The sequence below is a fragment of the Bombus affinis genome, chromosome 1, assembly GCF_024516045.1.
Source record: "Bombus affinis isolate iyBomAffi1 chromosome 1, iyBomAffi1.2, whole genome shotgun sequence".
Classification (NCBI taxonomy): Eukaryota; Metazoa; Arthropoda; class Insecta; order Hymenoptera; family Apidae; genus Bombus; species Bombus affinis.
In genome coordinates, this window is record NC_066344.1 from 453,638 (window position 1) to 467,508 (window position 13,871).

Here is a 13,871-nt window from a genome sequence, read left to right on the forward strand (position 1 = left end):
ACGTAACCAGATATAACATAAAAAAAAAAAGTTACCATAACTTACTAGAATCGCTAGAATTAACATGACACAATCTGTAAAAATAAAAATAAGATTCATCAAAACTAGTTAAAAATGTCAATATTTATTTTTTGCCGCAATTCTTTATCAGAGTTTTATCTATATTTACAATTTTAAAAAATAAAAATTAACCGTTAATCTTGCTTGTTACATTTGCTCAAAAGGTAATTCATTGAACATAGTCATTACTTCATTCGTATCGTACTCTTGCTTATCTCGTTCTTTAATTTTGTTAGATACATCTCGGAAATCTTGTGGAATATAAATTGAAGTATCATCTAAAAATAAAGCATCATCCTGCGGCAATACTTGCAAATTCGCCCATCTTGATGCAACATGTTTAAACACGCATTTTCTGAATATTATGCAATGTATATGTTGCAATTTCTCGTATTTTATTCTCATAAATCCTAATTTACTCAGGACGTATCTCCATGATTTTATGATCTTAGCATTTGCATTAACATGTTTTGAATCGGGGCTTATGATAAAAAGTATACCACCTGGTTGCAATAAATCATAGGCTTTTTTACAACATAAATATCTTTGTTTTGGGCAGGGTAAATATTCCAAAAATAAAGAAAATACAACTACCTGAAAATAGTTTTCAGGCAATTGCAAAATTTCTTCTTTATCGTTTGAATATAATGTTTCTTGTCCGATTTGAACATTTAAAAAGTCACAGCAAAAAACTTTATCTGGTATACCATTTAGATCTATTGCAGTTACTTCAAATATATCTAGAGCTTCAAACGGATTATAACAACTGCCTACATCCAATAATAATATCTTTTGAACTGATTTCTGAATATCGTTATCGAAGTTTTCCAATATTTGATCTTTCTTACGTTTAACATTTACATTACAATTTATGGCAACTTCAGTTTTTGACAAATTTGTGTCTATTTTCAGTTTAATATCTTCTTCTCTCAAATCGTATTTCTGTCTTCCTTCGTTTAAAAAATATTCTTCACATTGATATTTGATCCATTCTATTCTCGAATACGTTGAACTCTTGGTGTTTAAGTTATTTTCCATCCAGTGGATAGTTGCCAATTTTTCCATACAAGAAGCATATTTCTAAAACACATACATAAGGTTATCTTACAATATCTTACGCGCGAATACTACTATTATTTTATCTTAATATTTATAAAAAAAATTAATCAAACCTGCAAAATGTCTTTACGACGTATATGTCGTTTCCATGCAATCTCAGGTCCGTAATCCTGAGCTTCTTGTCGCAACGTGGCATGTGTATTTTTTATAATATCTGCTAAATATTTATGTTCTTCTGTCGCCATTTAAAACTTTACATTGTCATTGTTCCAGTTTAAGAATAATATAAAATATAAAATATAAAACGATTAATTGTTTTTTTAGTTTTGTATAAATGCCGTTAATGATTCTCTCTCTCTCTCTCTCTCTCTCTCTCTCTCTCTCTCTCTCTCTCTCTCTCTCTGTTACTTTAACCAGCTTTAACCTAATATTCAATTTTTGACGTTTCATTAAATTGCCGTCATTAACCCCTATAACCAAAACAATGGCGGGTTCTGCACTGAGACGATTAATGGCAGAGTACAAACGTGAGAATCAAATTTAATTTCTTGCAGTTGACACTACACTAAAGAAATCGTATAAAACTTCCCCTTTTGCTATTCTTTCTATTTGATTTTAAACGATAATGTAATAAGTACCGCATAACTTGCAGAGTTAACCTTAAATCCACCTGAAGGTATTATCGCTGGTCCAATAAATGAAGAAAATTTTTTCGAATGGGAAGCCTTAATCACGTACGTACTTACGTATTACGTACGTATTTAGAAATTTATTTTTCATTTATAAAAATCTTTTCTTCACCCGCAAAAATTCGTTTTTATGCATAACGTGTTCATAATAAAATGTCTGCCCTATATTTCTATCTTTTTTTTGAATTTTACAAGTTGAACGTCAAAATGCATGTTTACAGTGGACCAGAAGGAACATGCTTTGAAGGTGGTGTTTTTCCAGCAAAACTTATATTTCCCCCAGATTACCCACTAAGTCCGCCAAAGATGCAATTCACTTGTGAAATGTTCCATCCAAATAGTAAAGATTTTTTTTTACTGAAATATCAAATTACTATGCTGATTCATCATGAATCCACAAAAATTAACAAGAATTTACCTTTCTTTAGTTTATGCAGATGGTAGAGTGTGTATAAGTATATTACATGCACCCGGTGACGATCCTATGGGCTATGAAAGCAGTGCAGAAAGGTGGAGTCCGGTTCAAAGTGTAGAAAAGATATTGTTAAGTGTGGTAAGTATGTTAGCAGAGCCAAATGATGAAAGTGGAGCAAATGTTGATGCAGCAAAAATGTGGAGAGAAGATCGCGCAGAATTTGAAAAAATTGCCCAAAAACTAGTTAGAAAAACACTTGGTATTCCACCTTAAATTAAGATGTTCAATACTTTATTGGAAACAAAATTGTAATTGAAATATCATACGATTCAGTGTAAAATACATATTATGTTTGAATTAAAATTTTATCAGAATGTGATATGTACTTACAAACATGTTTTACGGTCATGTGTAATAGTGGTAAAAGTACTGAATTAAAAACAAATTAACAACTCAGGATATTAGTCTTAAAAAATGTATTTTATTCTCAACATTACCGTACAAACATGGGTAATCAAATACATATGCATTTGTTTACACTTAGAGTACCTTTGACTGAACTAGTTAATGAAGTAATGAACAAAATTTTTTCTTGTGCTCATAGATATGGGAAATCTGAGTTGTGCAAATGAATTACAAATTACGTGTAATTAAACTATGTAAATAATGAATGTATTACAATTACGAACATAGTACTAAATATTCATCAGTAAACAATTCTCTGTTAATTCATTTTATTGTGATATTGAAAAATATTTACAAAAAGAAGCTGAAATAACATTTTGGATGAGTATATTATAGATATTTGAGGAGTGTAACGAAATTTGTACATTTAAAACTTATAGTGAAATTAATGTTACCATTACAAAATTATAGAAACTTAATTGTAGATGAAAAAGGCTTATAAAAGTAGGATATTTTTTTGAATTTAAACTTAAAGTTCTTTTATCATAAAAGTAAACGAAGATTATCCTTTTTTTTTCTTTCTTTCCTTTTTTTTTCTTTTTTTTTTTTTGTAGTGTAATACATCTGTCTTAATGTTTCGATAAGTCGTGCACACTTCTGTTGTGCATGTTGGAAAGCATACCTCATATTACATTAAATATTTACAAAATTGCAAGATTTGTGATAGGTTTCTGATTATCATGCATCCTTCACTCTAATAGCCATCGAACTTGGTGATAAATTATATTAGACTAGAATAAATAAATTGAAGAATATAAAATCATAATTTAAGAAAGAATAATTATTAAAATAACAACAAAGAACTTACATAGCTTTAGCGCTCCCTTCTATTAAAAATATGTTTGGATTATATCTTTGAAAAAGATAAAAAAATAAATACAAATATTTGGAAGTAAATTGATATTTATTAGTAAACAATACTGAACTCCAACTTAAGACGCAATGTTTATGACTAGCACTTGTCAATTATTTATAATAAACAATAATAAAAAATTGTATATATCGGAACATTATAATCAAAGTACAACATCGCGTGTCTCAGAAATATAACTCGTACAAGTAACCTTTAACTTTTCTACTTTTGTTATGGTACCCTTTGCATACATTTACTTATTTTTATACAATTCTGCAAAACCGAATGTACATATACAAATATATGTATATATAGTGGACTAAAATAGCGTTCTAGAACAATACATAAATAACATATATTTTAACACAATATCTTAATTGATAAATTAATGTTATACTTTGAATACAATTATAAACTTTGGCATATAAGAAATAAATTATTGTTCTATGCCAAGTGCATTTCCCTTCTCTTTTATAAAAGATTTGTTATAATAAATTTCTAATTAAATATTAAATTGAACCATACATTTTCATAATCAGATTTAAAGATTTTCTATTTAAAAGGATACTGCTTCAAGAATATTTTAATACCATGAAAGAACACTTTGTCTTGAAAATGTACGGTCAATTGCAAACTTTAACATTAACGATAATATCACATTTTAGTATCAAAAATGTAGAATTAAATTTATTACTTTCTACATATCCTCATTGGAGAGACATTATAAAAATACGAAGCTGTTATTCAATGCCACGCTTACTTATATATAATCACATAAAAGAAATATCTTCTGAACATATATTATATCATCCAATAGCACTTGGCATAGAGTTTTCGTATTTCTTTTCTTTTTTTTTTTTTAATGTTGATGTTAATAATAGTGAAACATAATCAAATAAAGTATTGATATTTTTCAATAATGCTAATTTCTTCACAAGAATACATATGTGCAACTTATATTAATGTAAAATACATTTGTTATAAAATGGTACTAATTCTGCTCTATATACCTGCCGCTGTGGCTGAGGTATCATGGTGCCTTTAACCATTAATTATACGCACATGCTTCACATATGTTTAGATTTATCCTTAGACATAGTCTTGTCAGACAATCTGGTAATAGTAATTATATTGCAAAATCTACCACGTGAATATTGAGTATAAAATTTGTTTATTTAGTACTGCAAAGTTCACGAAAGTGCAACAAAAACTTCTGAGCAATATGTATGTATATGTGGCCTTTGCTATTCCATGATTCATGAAGCTGCACAGTAAAAGCAATTTAAAGATAAAGTAAAACAAAGATTCGTTAATAAATTTTTCTAGCAACAGTTAGTACACATTTTGTATAAAAACTTTCCCCTTTCTTGAAAAATCTATCTTCATATCAATGCTTCATAGCGAGCTCTGTATAACATTACACAATACAAAATTTATCAAAGTAATGTCTCTGTTTCTGAAGATGAGTTTATACATCTCTTCAGAGGTAAGGGACAAAAATAAAAATATGTATCATTACAATTTACTAAATCTTATCTGAAGCTCCTTTCTACTTTTCCATTTGGTTAGTCGAAATTGTAAATTGAAAACTTTTCACTTGACTTATATAAATTCTTAATATTAAGCTACAATCTAAAATCTATATAATAATTGCAAATCAAATATAATTCGAGAATGTAAGTTTCGGAAACTTTATCCGAATTAAAAGAAAAAAATCATTTACATAGGTAAAACTACCACTTATAAAAAATTAAATATTTAATATAACTAAATTCGATCAAGTGCATTGCACGATGTAATCTTGCTAAGTTTATCTGAGCACAAGAATAAACAGTGACTTCGATTATCTTGATTCAACTGTATAATTTAAGGAATCAGAATTCTATAATTTATAATTTTATATAGCACCAGTCGCTAATCAGTTTTAACAAAGAAGCTCTTACCCTTTCAAGGTAAATATCATTAAACCTTATTTTAAAATTGGCTATAAAGAATGCAAACAAGTGTAATACATTTAAAAGATTGCACATCATATATTAATTATCCTTTATAGACTTAAAGAATCACAAAATATATATATATATCTAATGTGCCAGATATTAATAAATTCCTGGCGATTTAATTATTCTATAAAATCAAGTAATGTACACAAAAATATTTACATTATAAAGCAATCTAAAATAACATGTTCCATCCAAAGATTATTCTTGGAAATGATTATGATAATAATTTGCGGAAAAATACGATTGATGCTTGAATGAAAATATTTATACTATATTATGATTCCATTAATTCGTTGAATATTTTGTCTAAGTTAATCAGTCTGTGGCAGCTACTTCTAAACTTAAAACACGATATAACAACATGTTGAACTGATTAATATTGAGATTTTCTACAGTTGACAGATATAACTGATTTTTATATATGCCAGATTATACCTCGATATAATGTGTTAGTCTACAGCATTTTTCCATAATTGCTTGCATGTGCATCATATTTAAAATTATTTATTGACTCTATATTGATCATTCAATAAAGTGGAACGTCAAATGTAGGAAGTAGATTAATTATATTCATATTCTTTCTATTTACGTTAAAAAACATGTTTTAAACTTTTACAGAAAGTAGTGAAATGCATAACTGAATAGTCTCTGGCAAAAGCATAATTTATTAGCCAAAAACCAATGAATAAAGAACATTATGATTTTAATGTCTATATGAACAGAGTAGTATGAGATATATGGCACGCAAGAAGGAGTTATTCGATCACCGTTTTGCATCATTATACATATATGAATATTATACATTCATTGCATCGTATGAACTTGTAAAGGTATTTTAAAATAAAAAACAGGAACTTATATTAAAACTGATAACATAGAATTTGTTGAGATTATTATATAAGTGCTCTGGAAATCATTTTATGACAAAATGAGAAAATCAAAAATTCAAGATCTGATATCAATCTACTTGTGCATTTTTAATCGTGTCAATATGAATTCTGATTGAAAATTATCATCGAAGTAATTTTACCTTTTGTTTTCCAATTCGTTTAATACTTTTATGCGATTAACTATATTTTTCTATATACGAACCGCGTGGAACGGATTACCCTTCTTTTCAAACAGATATAAAAATTGTATATTTCAAATTTAATTTAACGTATAATATATGTAAAAATAGGTTATTCCCATATTTAATCGTAATATTCTTTAACAAAATCATATGGAACGAAATTGTGTGAAATCTTAAATCTTAAACCATACATACTAAACATTTGGCAAGTATTTCACAAAAATGAAGGACAAAAGATTATATATTTGTACCTCACGATAGGCCTTGTGGTGTGAAACAAATCTTCTCTAATTCACCAGTTGAAGAACTAACAGGAGATTCAGCTCTATCGTCCTGTTCAGCTAACTGTTCACTGTAGTAATGAGGTGTGCTCAGGTAATCAATGAGCCGCCGAGGCAGAGGTAGAGTGGGAATAAGATCCCTGCGTACCATCTTCAAAATAACAAATCTGCATGTATGCTGTAAACTTTGAACCTGTTTAAATCTTGACACTGGGTGAAGAAGTTGCACACGCATTGGACCTAACACTGGCCGTCGATGAAGAAAAAACAAATACCGTCCACTACGTGAATGTTCTACCGCATTCTCGATAAAGTCGACAATTGTATGAGACTTGAATTTTGTGCAACTTCCAAAGCTGAAATTACCTACATATACAATGCACATGACATTAAAATTGTATTAAAAAAATGACGGTGTATAGAAAAACTGTATTAATAAAAACATAAAACTTACCCTGATCGTGCTCTATTCTTACATGTCGCACACAGCTGTTAAGTCTAAATGATAAGGAAAAAATATAATGATCATCGCTACTGTCTCGTACAATGAATGACCCGTCTGGTTCATTCGACAGTATCTTCTCTGCAGCTTCACCAGATATTGGGCCCCAATACCATCCATACTATTATAAATAAAATTTAATAATTATAATATACCTTAATTACATTCAACATAATATAATAATTTTAAAAAGGAAATAAAATGTATAAATCACGTACATCCTTTACTTTCTCAATACTAGCAGCAAAATCCATACTGGTATCTTCTGCCGGTTCGTCTTCGACTTTTGGCGCAGGTAGAGGCATTTGTGGTGGTATAGAAGTTGGACTTTCACACTTAGATACCATCGTTGTAAGCGCATCTTCCGCTTGTTCGACACATCCTACATGCCCATTGCTTTTCGGCAATGGCGGTAATGCACGCTTAAAAAAAGGTAGCTTTTGTACAGAGGAATCTACCTCTGAGGTAGTATTATTATTATTAGCATGTTGGTCAGAATCAACACCCTCTTCTTCTTCTACAATTTCACCCTGTACAATGCTATTTCTTTTCTCTACGAAATGGTCCGGAGAACCCAAACGCCTGAATCTAAAGATATTGCAAAGTGTTTGTTTCAAATTTAATGAGAAGTTTCGTTGGCTCTTCTTAATCTTCTCTCTTTCAGAATCGACCTTCTCTTTATGTGGTTCATCTTTTACCTTTTTATGTTTAATGCTAACAAACGAATTCTTTTTATGCTTCTTAACATTACCATTATGATTATTGTTATTATTATTATTATTATTATTGTTATTGTTATTATGAATCAGTCCATTGCTATTTTTGTTTGAAATCGGAGTATCCATCGCTGAATCTGTATGCGGGTTACTATATCTATTGTTATTATTTACACTAATACCTTTTGGCATTGCAAGGTGTACAGGTGTATGACTTATTGGAGCTTTATTATCGCGTTTAATTTTATTTTCACTAGAATCACTGGAGCTTGAGTATAGTGTTTGCAAATATTGACGCACTTCATGTAAAGTCATGTGAATTGGTTCACCAATATTATGCATGTGACCATTAGATGTTCGAGACGTATGTCGACCAGATGTGCCCGGAACGCTATGACGCTTTCCATTCCCAGTTTCATTGCAGCATACATCGGACAATAGTCTCTGTGATTTTATGACGTGTGTAATTGCTCGAGGTTTTCCACAATAATGCCTTGCTTGCTGAATATGGGCTTCTAATTCACTCTGCGAGCTAGCAGATACGTTTCTTCTTCTTTTACGATGATGTCTATGACGTTTGGGCCTTTGCGGCGTTCTAAGATCATGCAAAGGTCTAACTACATCTATTGGTACAGTATAAATGTCAGAATCAAAGGGCACATTGTACATATCACTAATCTCACTGGTCGTTAAAACATCATGTGACATAGCAGAGGTGATAAAACTGCTGTCATCCACTTTATGACTCAGTCCTGAGGTATTTATTGAATTATGAGAACTGGACAAACGAGAAGAAGCTAAAGAACATCGTGAATTTGGACGATTCAAAGTGCTATATGGGGTAATTAAAGTAGTAGCTCCCTGACACGATGAAGGTGTCAACAAATCTGTTGCCCAAAGACGTTTTGGATTATATACACTACGAGTTACCACTGGTACATGATTTGTTGCAGGTGCTATTCTTCCTTCTGGCCATGATATTCTACAAGATATTATTAGCGCTTCTTCAATCATTGACTGTACTAAATTTTCGGCATAATCGTCTATTAATTGTGGAACTTTTTGTCTCATTAATCGTGCATAGCTAAGGATCGGTGCAGATGAAGATTCAGAGTTAGGAGGAGAAGGGCTATCTTGAAACTCTGGTGGAGGTTTAATAGCTACATCAACCACTTCAACTTCTAGTTTTCCATCAGCATCAGTCCATCCTGGTCCTTTTTTCAATGTATTAAAATTTTCACCACACATACCATCTGAGTAATCAAAAGAATCTTGCGATAAAGATTTACTTTCTATATCGCTTTCTTGCATCTAAAACAAAAGTAAATTATTCACTCGACTTGAAAAAAAGTATTACATATTTTTAATATGTACTTTAAGTCTTGTATGAATATGAACATCATACTGCAATAAGCTATACCTCGATTGCAAGATGTGCTCGAACTGAATCGCTAGAAATGGACCCTCCAATTCCACTGCTACCAAGATCACTGAGAGGTCCAGTAGCGCTTAGTGAACATGACGGTGGAGAGTCCATCTCAATACTTTTAGTTTATTTGTTTGTTAAAGGATTTATAGTAGCCAAAATTTTTGGAAGTTCCACATTGTCCCCTATATTGTTATAGCAGAATTCAATATTACTATTAATATTTTAGATATTACTGGTTAATTGTATAAATCAGCCTAATTGATGAATTAAATTTGGTTTCTCAGTTAAATTAGAATCCTTACCTGAAAATAGCAATTACAAGCAATACGCGAGTGTCTCGTGATCTTCATGTTTATATAAGTACTTGTACTTTTCATATGGTCCATTATGAATAAGAAACTGAAAGGATATTTAAAACAGTTTTATGTTAGAGCAATTTAAATTTACACTTCCACACAACAATTACAAAAATCTTTCTTCTGTGATTCAAAAGAAATAATTATATTTATTTAATATACTTGTTTAATGTTATTACATTATTTAAAGAAAAATTTGACTTTTGAAAAAATGTATTTTACACGCAAACGCATGTAGCGTGCGCGCGCGCGCGCGCACGCATACACACTCACGTTTCATAAATTTTTAATATTTAACCTTCGATTATGTAAATCATATAAATTTTTCTTGAGTAAATTGAATAGTATGAGTGTACATGAAACAAAAAGAATCTATGGAGAAATATATTCTTACGAAAAGCATTAGTACTGTCAAAAGATATACGACATAAAAAAACAATATGTCTTGATATCACTTCATAAAGAAATTTAGACCCACGTTAGCGTAGTACAGACTGAAATTGGGATATCCTTTGGTACAATTCATCTTTTAGCTGTCTATTGTGCAAAATATTCGAAATATCTTGATCGAGGTACATGCCGTACAATGAGCACTTTAATATCCCGGCAAGGTTGATGTTTGCATCGTAGATAGTAGTGGACTACGTTTGACGTTTCGAAAGTTAGAAGTGGATTTTACGTACTTATGCTAGGTTACTTGCAACTCGTTCGCATTCACGTAATATTTGTCAACGAAGCAAAGTATCAGAAAAACGTCCATCGTTGTCACATAACGTTCGTTCGACAGACAAATCAATATTTAAAAGACAAACGCAAGTCCTTTACGTTACAGTTTACTCCATGTCTGTTCCGTTCCCACATTCCGTCTGTCATGCTGAGGAAGACTTCTATTTGAGTACTTTCCGCGATCGACGATGCATCTCACAAAAGGAGGAACTGCAGCCACCAATGTGGTTGCACAATTCGAAATGGTTTTATGTACGTAGTTAGTCATACATTTTCAAATGGCCAACATTCACAAATAAAATATAATTTGTTTAATGCAAAACCATACTTATTTATACAATTTATAAGAATAAGAATATATAGAAACCTATTACTTTCTTTTACAATTATTTTAAAGCAAATTTAAAACGAGTATTCTCTCAAACTAATAATTTTGAATAATTTTGGAGACATTCCAACGCGTCGATAAAAATATGTAAAGCATTTAGCATATTCTATTGCTTAAATGTCACGTGTTGATTATTCATTTTATTATTATTATTTACAAATTTTTCTTCAATTTTCAAGTTATTTTACATTATTCCTATTTTTTTGTTAATCTTTTTAAAGTTGTTGTACATGAACCGTTTTAAAAAGTTCCTAGATGAAAATTACTAAACGCAGACAGAGAGGAAATCTCTCTGATGCAGATAAACACGGTATCGATGGTGCTGTCGTGTCGAGTAAATGTATGTTCGATCGTTCAACCAGAGAAGAAATCTCTGTTTCGACTGATAATTACGAATTCTAATTTCTAATTTACGTGTGTGTATTTCTTGCAACTATGTATAATTGCGCAAGTGTAAAAGGTATGCAAGCATGGCACAGGTGTGCATGAACAATTGCCAAAGTAGTTATAAGATATGTATCTGTACAATCATACACTTGTGAGGCAAAGTGTAAATAGAAATTAAATATTAAAAAGTAAGTTAAAAAATTAGTATTAATTTATAATTTGTTAAATTTATATCAACATGTTCGTAATATGTTAAGTAAAAAGTATAAAGTAATGCAGTTGTATAAAACAATTTGTAAAACTGCGAAAAATTGTATTATAAATGTTTTAAAATCATATGTTTAATGCGAATAGTAGTTTAGCATTTAGTTTGAAATAGTATTATTATTGCGTATTTTATATTTTTCTTTTCTTTGTGAATTTTTGTTTTAATATTTTTATCTGTTATTTATTATTTTATGTAAGTAACAAAATGTAAATTTTATGTAACAAACAAATAAATTTGAAAATACAACTGAAGTTCTTACGTAATGTTCAATCGCAGGTACAGAAATTAAATAAATGAAAATATGTTACTGCAACTATTAGCAGATTTTTTGAGCCTTATAACAATAGGCATGTGTTTTGTATTGAAGATTCCTCAAATTTTGAATTTATTGACTGCTAAATCAGCAGATCAAATCTCAGTTGTAGGCCTTCTGCTAGAATTAACTAGGTAAGTAAGTTTATCTTGTATATCGTGCATCGATGTTTGTATTTTAACTTAGCTAAAAAATATATTTAAAAAACTTTAAATGCTTTTTGCAAGTAAGCTTAATTTGACATTGAATTTCTTACAGCTATACCGTGATGGCTAGTTATAATTTTACAAATGGTTACTCAATACTATCTTATTTGGAGTATCCTGTTATTCTATTGCAAGAATACATACTAATCTTCCTAGTGCTGAAGTATTTAAATAAAATAAATACATTCTCAATTTTGGTCTCAATACTCTATATTGCCATAAGTATCTCTTTTGCAATGCAACTTATCCCGAAAGTCGTTCTTACGATTTTAGCGGTTAGTTAACCAATAATTAACAATAAATTAAAAAAAATTTAATTGATAACTCTCCGGTCATCTATTAATTTGTTTTGTAATTGACAGCCACTGTGTACTCCAATTTCTGTCTCAAGTAAAGTCGTTCAATTAGTGGCCATTTTTCGTGCGAAAAATGCGGATACAGTGTCGCCGATTACCTGGTTTATTTCCGCATTTACTAATTTAAGTAAGTTGTAGATAAAAAAAATGTTGATCTCTCTATAGAAATATTTTCCCTCTCTATTTCTCTACCGATGGTTCCCAATAAAAACGTTGATTTCTGTTTACAGCAAGAGTATTTACCATATGGATGGATTCGGCAGACATTCTGCTATTAGGAAATTTTATTATCTCTGTGATCTTAAGTTCAAGTATTATGTTTTCCGCCATTTATTATAGACGGCATCGAGCAAAACAAAATTAAGAAATTCGACAGTGGCGCGATGTTATGAAAACTGATCTAGTCAAAAGTACGTGCCATATTTCTTGCTCAATTATTTATAAATGAAAGGCAACACAATCCTATAACACTATGTACAGGGCGTAAGAAAATGTAAGTGTGCAAGGCACCATAGTGGCGTGATTCTACGCTCGACGAAGTTTTTGCCGTTAGAAACTACTACATAAATTACAACGCGAAGCACTCTTTTTTCGAACGTGTGTTATTTACAGATGCAAATAGTTTTTGAATTAACAGTATCCTCGATCAACAGAATGACAGGAGGGCTGACGGAAATCTCCATGCAATGATGGAAAGTTTTAATCGCTATCAACGTACGAGCAGTAATTATTGGGAACGATATTATTTGGTCCCATTTATTTGTTTACGCCGATAATAAATGCAATATATTTGCAATTATAGGTTATTGCGAATAAAATCAGTTTAACCAATCATCATCAACCAACCATCAGTTTAATCAGTTGAGTACTATGTAATCGCTCTTAGCCGTGAAGTAACTACAGACGAGCACCGTATCGAGAAGGTTGAAAATTATCGAAACTTTAACAATTTTTGCCAATAGAATTGCGGTTGGATCGCGACCTATGGGGTCTATTTAAGATTTCTGATCCTCATGGCGAAAATAAAATATGATGTAATAAAAAATCTTTGATCTTGAATTTCAAGGTTAAGATGAATTTTATATAAACCTTTTTTACGAATTTCCACCAATTCGAAAGTGTAGAATCACTCTATTTATGGTGATTTTTACGCTAATTTTTTTTACACCCTGTACTTACACCATTTAATTCTTTCGTCCGTTATACGAACACTAATTCCGTAAAACAGTCATTTGTACGTAACGAGATATTGTATATAGACGAATGCTAAAAGTGAATAAAAAATGTTATCAATAGATTAATCATAATCTGAGATTCTTACGACTTC

General features: G+C 30.4%; 4 protein-coding genes across 9 annotated transcripts; 2 read left to right on the top strand and 2 right to left on the bottom strand.

Annotated features, from left to right (window-relative positions):
* Positions 1-103: 103 nt before the first annotated feature.
* LOC126918861 (S-adenosylmethionine sensor upstream of mTORC1) lies at positions 104-1,382 on the bottom strand. Its single transcript, XM_050727302.1, has 2 exons — positions 1,233-1,382; positions 104-1,140 (listed from the first exon to the last, which is right to left on the bottom strand). Exons 1-2 carry the CDS (start codon positions 1,362-1,364, stop codon positions 208-210), a joined length of 1,065 nt encoding a protein of 354 aa, XP_050583259.1. The 5' UTR covers positions 1,365-1,382; the 3' UTR covers positions 104-207.
* On the top strand, positions 1,021-2,586 carry LOC126918886 (ubiquitin-conjugating enzyme E2 G2). 3 transcript variants are annotated; one of them, XM_050727431.1, is made up of 4 exons: positions 1,021-1,158; positions 1,772-1,853; positions 2,030-2,148; positions 2,237-2,586. In XM_050727431.1, exons 3-4 carry the CDS (start codon positions 2,115-2,117, stop codon positions 2,494-2,496), a joined length of 294 nt encoding a protein of 97 aa, XP_050583388.1. In that variant the 5' UTR covers positions 1,021-1,158; positions 1,772-1,853; positions 2,030-2,114; the 3' UTR covers positions 2,497-2,586. The 3 variants fall into 3 exon arrangements, with proteins under 3 accessions (XP_050583388.1, XP_050583368.1, XP_050583379.1); XM_050727411.1 differs by lacking the exon at positions 1,021-1,158 and adding an exon at positions 1,501-1,646; XM_050727422.1 differs by lacking the exon at positions 1,021-1,158 and adding an exon at positions 1,677-1,695.
* Positions 2,587-3,573: 987 nt separating this feature from the next.
* LOC126918723 (putative uncharacterized protein DDB_G0277255) lies at positions 3,574-10,868 on the bottom strand. Of its 3 annotated transcripts, none has more exons than XM_050726977.1 (6): positions 10,726-10,868; positions 9,847-9,943; positions 9,536-9,726; positions 7,618-9,426; positions 7,352-7,520; positions 3,574-7,263 (listed from the first exon to the last, which is right to left on the bottom strand). In XM_050726977.1, exons 3-6 carry the CDS (start codon positions 9,650-9,652, stop codon positions 6,869-6,871), a joined length of 2,490 nt encoding a protein of 829 aa, XP_050582934.1. In that variant the 5' UTR covers positions 9,653-9,726; positions 9,847-9,943; positions 10,726-10,868; the 3' UTR covers positions 3,574-6,868. The 3 variants fall into 3 exon arrangements, with proteins under 3 accessions (XP_050582934.1, XP_050582912.1, XP_050582923.1); XM_050726955.1 differs by having other exon boundaries at positions 10,584-10,868; XM_050726966.1 differs by having other exon boundaries at positions 10,379-10,868.
* A 387-nt stretch (positions 10,869-11,255) lies between these two features.
* Positions 11,256-13,845, top strand: LOC126918881 (mannose-P-dolichol utilization defect 1 protein homolog). Of its 2 annotated transcripts, none has more exons than XM_050727397.1 (5): positions 11,256-11,474; positions 11,946-12,116; positions 12,241-12,463; positions 12,551-12,671; positions 12,775-13,845. In XM_050727397.1, the coding sequence occupies exons 2-5, from the start codon at positions 11,971-11,973 to the stop codon at positions 12,906-12,908; spliced, it is 624 nt and encodes a 207-aa protein (XP_050583354.1). In that variant the 5' UTR covers positions 11,256-11,474; positions 11,946-11,970; the 3' UTR covers positions 12,909-13,845. The 2 variants fall into 2 exon arrangements, with proteins under 2 accessions (XP_050583354.1, XP_050583343.1); XM_050727386.1 differs by having other exon boundaries at positions 11,259-11,589.
* Positions 13,846-13,871: the final 26 nt, after the last annotated feature.